The sequence below is a fragment of the Triticum dicoccoides genome, chromosome 5A (assembly GCF_002162155.2).
Source record: "Triticum dicoccoides isolate Atlit2015 ecotype Zavitan chromosome 5A, WEW_v2.0, whole genome shotgun sequence".
NCBI lineage: Eukaryota > Viridiplantae > Streptophyta > Magnoliopsida > Poales > Poaceae > Triticum > Triticum dicoccoides.
This window is the reverse complement of record NC_041388.1, coordinates 226,432,536-226,439,626: the sequence shown is the minus strand read 5'-3', so window position 1 is coordinate 226,439,626 and position 7,091 is coordinate 226,432,536. Positions and strand designations below refer to the sequence as shown.

The 7,091-nt window shown below is 49.4% G+C and overlaps 2 protein-coding genes across 2 annotated transcripts; one reads left to right on the top strand and one right to left on the bottom strand.

Annotated features, from left to right (window-relative positions):
• Nucleotides 1–918: 918 nt before the first annotated feature.
• LOC119300765 (aspartic proteinase Asp1-like) lies at nucleotides 919–4,302 on the top strand. Its single transcript, XM_037577657.1, has 9 exons — nucleotides 919–1,306; nucleotides 1,625–1,742; nucleotides 2,135–2,370; nucleotides 2,450–2,683; nucleotides 3,134–3,272; nucleotides 3,361–3,549; nucleotides 3,636–3,708; nucleotides 3,810–3,897; nucleotides 3,976–4,302. The coding sequence occupies exons 1-9, from the start codon at nucleotides 1,143–1,145 to the stop codon at nucleotides 4,085–4,087; spliced, it is 1,353 nt and encodes a 450-aa protein (XP_037433554.1). The 5' UTR covers nucleotides 919–1,142; the 3' UTR covers nucleotides 4,088–4,302.
• A 943-nt stretch (nucleotides 4,303–5,245) lies between these two features.
• LOC119299369 (amino acid permease 4-like) lies at nucleotides 5,246–6,803 on the bottom strand. Its single transcript, XM_037576601.1, has one exon. The coding sequence runs from the start codon at nucleotides 6,801–6,803 to the stop codon at nucleotides 5,379–5,381; it is 1,425 nt and encodes a 474-aa protein (XP_037432498.1). The 3' UTR covers nucleotides 5,246–5,378.
• Nucleotides 6,804–7,091: the final 288 nt, after the last annotated feature.

The following is a 7,091-nucleotide window of genomic DNA, read 5'->3' as shown; positions in this document are numbered from 1 at the left end:
CGGGGATTCATCTAGTATATATAAAGAGCCACACCCGTATTAGGGTGCTGAAGTGCTATGCAGTTTCCCACAATCATAAACTTTACAGTACATCCCGCTTCATTCAGCACATTCACAACTGCAGCGCAATCAGTCTGTACAATGAACGGCAAAGAGGTACTCCCTCTCCCTCTATCCACGAATAAGTGTACATATATAAATTTTAGGACAGATTATAAAAAAAAGTAAAAAATGCATTGAAAAGGTGTAAGCCACCATCTCCCTACTCTTTAATTACTCGACCTCTAATGAGCTAAGTGCATGTAGAAAGTTAGGAAACCATGTGTTGAATGTTATTGGTCCTGATTACTGTATGATGAGGATACATTTTTTCTATTCTAAAATGTATTGGGAATATAGATTTATATTTTTTTATGGATAAATTTTAAAACCAAATGTACATTTATTCGTGGGCGGAAGGAGTATGCATCCATGCCGCTTTAACTCCTTCTCCGACCACCCCAAGTCAAGCTTCGTGTTGAAAGAGCAATTAAGATAGTTAAAGGAAAATGTAAGACTTGCAGGATGTTGGAAGACCAAAGATACCTTTCCCTAAACCCTCTCTTTGTTTCTCCGGAAGTTCACCTCTTTCCTTATGATTCCGGCCAGTAGTAATTTGGAACAAGCGAAGTAGTAGCATCTCCTCAACCCATCATTGCCACATAGTAGGTAGTAGAAAAATGATGCAAAGCTGATAAACCAGGCAATACCTTTCTCCAGCGAATCAACCAAAAGAAAAGAAGGCCCGGCAACATAGAACTACTTGACTTGACTCGGGGTGAAAAGGTCACCGGAAAGGGAGGAAGGCAACAACAAACTGGAGCGCAAGCCTTTTCTGTTCCTTGCCGCAGCCAAAGGAAACGAAACGAAGCTTTCATCGCAATACAAGGCACGCACACACTGCTTCTTCTTCTCTCCTTATAAAAACCGCCGTCCCTCCCATTCGCTCTTGCCATCCATCCCCATCCTTCCCTCCCTCCCCTGAGCCGAGCCGTGCTGTGAGGGTGGGGGGCAAGGCAAACTAGTCAATCCGTCCCAGTCTCCTTTCCTTCCATCCTTCTGCTCAGGCCGAGGTCTCCGTCTCCCCTGCCTCGCCTCCTACCATGGCTGCCAGGTGGGCCCCGCCGGCCGGCCTCCTGCTGCTCCTGCTGCTGGCGGTCCTGCTGCCGGCGCGCGCGGACAGGCCGGCGAGGACCGCCCACGCAGACGACGACCCGGAGGCCTCCTCCGCCGTGTTCCAGCTCTACGGCAACGTCTACCCCCACGGGTATGCCTCCTCCCTCCCGGACCAACCCAACCCAACCCATCAATCAACTGATTGTGGATTTTGGCCCTACTCGCCAGTGCCGTCCATACATCTCTGTGCCTATTTTTGTATGCCAATTCCAGCATTTTTAGCCTTTTTTGTTTTGTTTTGCGGAGGAGCATTTTTAGCCTTGTTGGTGAACTGAGTTTTACCATTATCGATTGGCCTTGTTTTCTGTTTTGTTTTGGAGAAACATCGATCAGCCTTGACGAGTCGACACAAGTTGCTGTGGTGAGACATTCTGATCCTGATTTTCCTGGATGGCGATTCCTTGTGCAGGTTGTACTACGTGGCCATGAACATTGGCAACCCGGCGAAACCATACTTCCTTGACGTCGACACCGGCAGCGACCTCACCTGGCTGCAGTGCGACGCCCCCTGCGTCAGCTGCTCCAAGGTGGGGCTACCATTCCCTTTCCTTCCTTATTTATCCAATCCTGTTTACGTTTGCTGCCATTGGACCCTTGACTTGAGGCAAGGCACTGAGTTTGAGTCGTTGTCACTGTTGGCTGTTCCTGGTCCAAGGGTTGGTGTTCAAGGCATCAGGGGCCCATCATATTATTTTGGTACAGAAAGTTGGAGCTTGATTCACTCTTTATACACATACATATCGATGGATATAATGAATTCAATGAAAATACTATCTATGGATTTCATGCATATGTGTAATTGCCCCATTTACGCGTTTCGTATTACATTGTTGGGAATTTCATATGTGAAAGCCAAATTTGGTATCGCCTTTCTCATCAAGGATTCTTATGATGTTCTGCATGTTAATTGTGGGTGTAGGTGCCACACCCGCTCTACAGACCAACAAAGAACAAGCTGGTACCGTGTGTTGATCAGCTGTGCGCCTCTCTGCATGGCGGCCTCAGTAAAAACCACAAGTGCGACTCACCGAAGCAGCAGTGTGACTATGAAGTTAAGTATGCCGACCAGGGTTCATCCCTTGGCGTGCTCGTCAACGACAGTTTTGCAGTCCACCTTGCGAATGCCTCCGTTGTCCGCCCCAGTCTTGCATTCGGGTATGCTTACTTGGAACTTGTAAAATAAAACTAACATTGCATGGTGAGTCACTTGAACTGGTTATTTTCTTGCCTTCAGGTGTGGGTATGACCAGGAGGTCGGGAGCAGCACTGAGGTTGCGCCCACTGATGGTGTGCTTGGGCTTGGGAGTGGATCGATCAGCCTGCTTTCACAGCTCAAGCAGCATGGTATCACCAAGAACGTGGTTGGCCACTGCCTCAGCATGAGAGGAGGGGGATTCCTCTTCTTTGGGGATAATCTCGTGCCTTATTCACGTGCAACATGGGTACCAATGGCTAGGAGTGCATTCAGGTGAGCCCTATTTTTGATGATTTTTTTGCCACACAATATTTTGTAGAAAGAACAAGTGCTCATTGCCTGCTTGTAATGATGTTCAGAAATAGGTGTGTATTTCACTTTCTTAACCACTAATGTGTAGTTGACTAGTCGCTCACAACTATTATGGAAAGGATCTAATGAATTGCAAAACTGTAGACTAACGACATTAACATGCTATATTTTCCTTGGAAATCACTAGCAGTTATATACTTCATAGTTCCTTTTCGAAAAAATTATACTCCCTCCATTCCAAAATACTTGTTGTGGTTTTAGGTCAAATTTGAACTAAAACCACGACAAGTATTTGCCGTGGTTTTAATTTTATTTGACTTACTTTCTTCATTTCCTATTTTAATTTGATTTGTTCTCATATACTAGTTGTGAGCACATTCTCCCATTTATTTTTCTGAATCGCATTTCCAGGAATTATTACTCACCTGGCTCAGCAAGCCTGTATTTTGGTGGCCGGTCACTTGGCGTGAGACCAATGGAAGTAGTATTGGACAGCGGAAGCTCGTTCACCTACTTTTCTTCACAGCCATATCAATCGCTTGTCACTGCAGTAAGTTTCACAACTTTTTTCATATTCTAATATGGAATTAGGATTATCACACAGATGTATCAAGCTCATGAGGTTTTGTTTATTCCAGCTTAAGGGTGATCTAAGCAAGGCGCTGAAAGAGGTGTCTGACCCCTCTCTGCCTCTATGCTGGAAAGGAAAGAAACCATTCAAATCCGTGCTTGATGTCAAGAAGGAGTTCAAATCATTGGTTCTGAACTTTGCCAATGGCAAGAAGGCACTCATGGAGATCCCTCCTGAGAACTACCTCATCGTCACTGTAAGCTTCCTGCAACCCGATAGATTATTCTGTAAATAACTCCCAAGTTCTTGGTTACTAAATAGTTGTTGCTATGTTGGTGCCAGAAATACGGGAATGCATGTTTGGGCATCCTTAACGGATCAGAGATTGGACTCAAGGATCTGAACATTGTTGGAGGTAGGAAGTTCAGGCATAACAACCAAGCAACATAGCTTGAAAGTCCATGATCTCTTTCAAATCATGTACAGCAAAATGATGCTACTTCTCTCTTGTTGCAGATATTACAATGCAGGATCAGATGGTGATATATGACAATGAGAGAGGGCAGATTGGATGGATCCGAGCACCCTGTGATAGAATCCCCAAGTTCGGATCTTCCCTTCTGTGATCATTTCACACACCTGAACATATATACCCTTAATTCTCTTCTGTTTATTCAAACAGTGAAAATACCATTCATGGATTTGAGGAAGGTTATTGTTGGCCCCAGTTCCCCAGCATCTTTGGTATTCAGAATGAAGAATGTGCAGCTTACTACCGTTCGTACAAAGAGTGAATAACAAGGGGAGGCCATTGGGTTGATGGATGGACAAAAATAATCATCCAGGGAGGCTCTATACACGAAGTTAGGAACGTGTATTCTTTAGAAAAGAGAGGAAAAAAAATCTGGTAGCCTGTAATCATCGCCATGTGCATATGAAATATATAATTATTCCGTTCTTATGAAGCACAGATGTTACTACTTCTTGTGATTACTTGAGATGTTTTATATGGAGCATATGGCGGATGAGGAATGGCTCTCTTGCAAATTAACCTGGACTGCGTTGCAGGTATTTCTGGAGTTGGCTTTCGGAACTTCAAGAACTGAAACTTGAGCAACTGAACCTGCCCTTGAATGCCAGTCAGTTTATTTCAGTATAATCTGTAGAATTGTTCTTTGTGTGTTAGTCTTTGGCGAAGTTTGTGATGCTTCCAGTTAAATCACCATGTTTCGGAACTGACATTTTTCACATCTAAAGTTATTCGTTGATAGAATTTGTATAACGGTTCATCTTCTGATGTTTCTCTTCAAAATTCATGTGGTTATTTTCCATGGTCAAAGAATGAAACCACCAAACTTTCGTCTCCAGTACAATTACAAATCTCTTCCTTGACTGTCCTTTGGCGAGAATTCTGTGGCGCACCGTGCAAATCGCCTTTAACATTACTTCTCCGAGTACGATCGGGTCGTTATTTGGAACATGGCTGGATGGGATAGAGTCCGATACAGCTAGATATATTCATGTAGGAGTGTATGCGTTGTTACGGGCAATTTGGAACTGCAGAAATGATTTGGTTTTTAACAAAATAACTACTATTCAATTTTTGCAGGTTATATTCCGTGCTACGGCGCTGATCCGTATGTGGTCCTTACTCACTCCGACGGAGGCCAGCGAGCGTTTGGTTACTGGATCTGTCCGGTGTGAGATGGTAGCGCGGGATATCTTTAATCGGTTTGGTTGGCGGTCATGTAATAGGATAGGCAATTAGTTTTCCTATCTTTATTTTACCAGCTGGTTGTGGCTCTTTGGCCTTTCCTTGGTCTAGCTTCGAGGTTCTTTGTGATCTCGCCTTTATTTTGTTGAAGACTCTATGACTTTGTTGAACATATTTTATTTATTGAAGTAGCCGTATGCATCGTTCTGATGCAGAGGCCGAGAAGTCTCCTTTTTAAAAAGAAAAAACAATTACAAACGCGCCATGACAACTGACAAGCGTCAATGCATTAGTCTGCACCATCAATGCATACGTAATGAGGAATTCCCTATACTGAAGCATACGTACTTGATGACACCATACTACTCCTACTAGCCACTGAAAGGGCGGAACACCTTGAACGCGCCGACCATGCCGGCGATTGATCCCACGGTGGCGGCCACCGACACGACGAGGCAGGCGACGGTGAGCGCCTTGAGGCAGAGCCACCTCGCGCTCCCGCGCGCCACGGCGCGCTGCTTCATGTACATCTCCACGGGGAAGTAGACGGTGAGCGGCCAGAAGGAGAGCGCGCCCATGAGCCCCACGATGGCGCCGAAGGATGGCATCGCCATGGCGACCAGGGTGGTCAGGCACACGAACGCCGAGCGCCAGACAAGCCGGAGCGCGCTCACCGCGAACGGCCCCACCCCAAGTTCCCGCGTGACGAAGCCGCTCTCTGGCCATCTGGCGGCGGCCCAGCGCTCGACGAAGGCGAAGATGGGCTGGCAGAAGACCTGGTAGGCGCCGACGAGGTGCACGACGATGGCGGCGTTGGCGACGTCCACCAGCCAGAAGGGCTCGTAGAAGCCGAACCCGGTGAGGAGGTTGTCCGGCGCGCCGTTGCCGAAGGACGCGTAGCCCATGTACCCGCACATGACGTAGAACGCCGTGGTGGTGGCCACGCTCAGCGCCGTGGCCTTCTTCATCACGGCTGCCTCCGACGGCGGTGGCGCCTTGATGGTGTCCTGGATCTCGATGAGCACGTTGGAGAAGGAGTAGGCGAAGGCGATGTTGCCCAGCGCCTGCAGGACGCGCCACAGCTTCTGCATCACGGTGACGCCCGCCGTGCCGATGGCGACGCCGGTGAGGGTGCCTCGGAACCCGCCGTTGGCCACGGTCTGGGCGATCCCGAGCCCGAGCCCGATGCCGGAGTAGGTGAAGGACATGGCGGAGGCGACGACGGAGAGCCACCGTATCTGATCGAAGTTGGGTATCTGAGAGAAGACCATCTGCGCGGCGCCGAAGCCGATCATGTAGGGCGTGCTGGAGCTGTGGCACGCGTTGTCGTGCCCCTTGTCGTGGAAGCAGTTGGCCCTCGTGATGGCATGGAAGCTGATGGAGGCGGCGATGGTGTAGCCAATGGTGATGCCGACGAGGTTGGTGTACTGTATGACGCCGCAGAACTTCACCTTGGCGCCGCCGAGGATGGCTCGGACGGCCTCCATGTAGGAGTGGTTCCGGGTGCCGGCGGCAGGGTCGCAGGTGCGGTAGCAGTCGGCGAGAAGCGTGGAGCTGTAGTAGATGACGCCGCCGAAGAGCGCCGTGGTGGTGGGACCCGCGACCCAGCCGAGCTGCGCGGTGGCCCAGGCGAGCGAGAGGACGCCGGAGCCGACGACGGCGGTGACGATGTGCGCGCTTGCGGTGAGGACGGTGCCGGTGCGGCGCGGGCGGCCGTCGTCATCGAGCGCGGCCGCGGCGGGGTCGGCGAGGTTGCCGGCCTCGAGAGACACCTCGAGCGGCTGGATGTGCACCATTGCGAGGCTCGGGTTTGGTGGCTTGGATTCACGAGTCACACGAAGTGTACATGCTTTACCGAATCGCAGTGGCACTCTCGCTTCTGTTCAGTGCCTCCGGCAGGAAGGAGGGACGCGAGTTCGAGAAATTGAAGAGGAAGACGAGGGGAATTGCCGTTGGCGCCTTCCAGCTTTTAGTTGCGTGCACCTGTCCAACGGCGTCGCCTCGAGCCCCTGTGCTCTCGTCGTCCATGGACGTGCTCTCCTCGAATGGGCGGTTGGACGACAACTGCTCGGCGAAATGCCAAC

What these genes read in the sequence shown, in the direction of transcription:
- LOC119299369 (XM_037576601.1), bottom strand. Translation starts at nt 6,803, where the DNA reads ATGGTGCACATCCAGCCGCTCGAGGTGTCTCTCGAGGCCGGCAACCTC.
- LOC119300765 (XM_037577657.1), top strand. Translation starts at nt 1,143, where the DNA reads ATGGCTGCCAGGTGGGCCCCGCCGGCCGGCCTCCTGCTGCTCCTGCTG. An exon ending in ATCAATCGCTTGTCACTGCA is followed by an intron (nt 3,273 to 3,360) that starts GTAAGTTTCACA and finishes TGTTTATTCCAG; the next exon opens with CTTAAGGGTGATCTAAGCAA. An exon ending in GGATCTGAACATTGTTGGAG is followed by an intron (nt 3,709 to 3,809) that starts GTAGGAAGTTCA and finishes CTCTTGTTGCAG; the next exon opens with ATATTACAATGCAGGATCAG.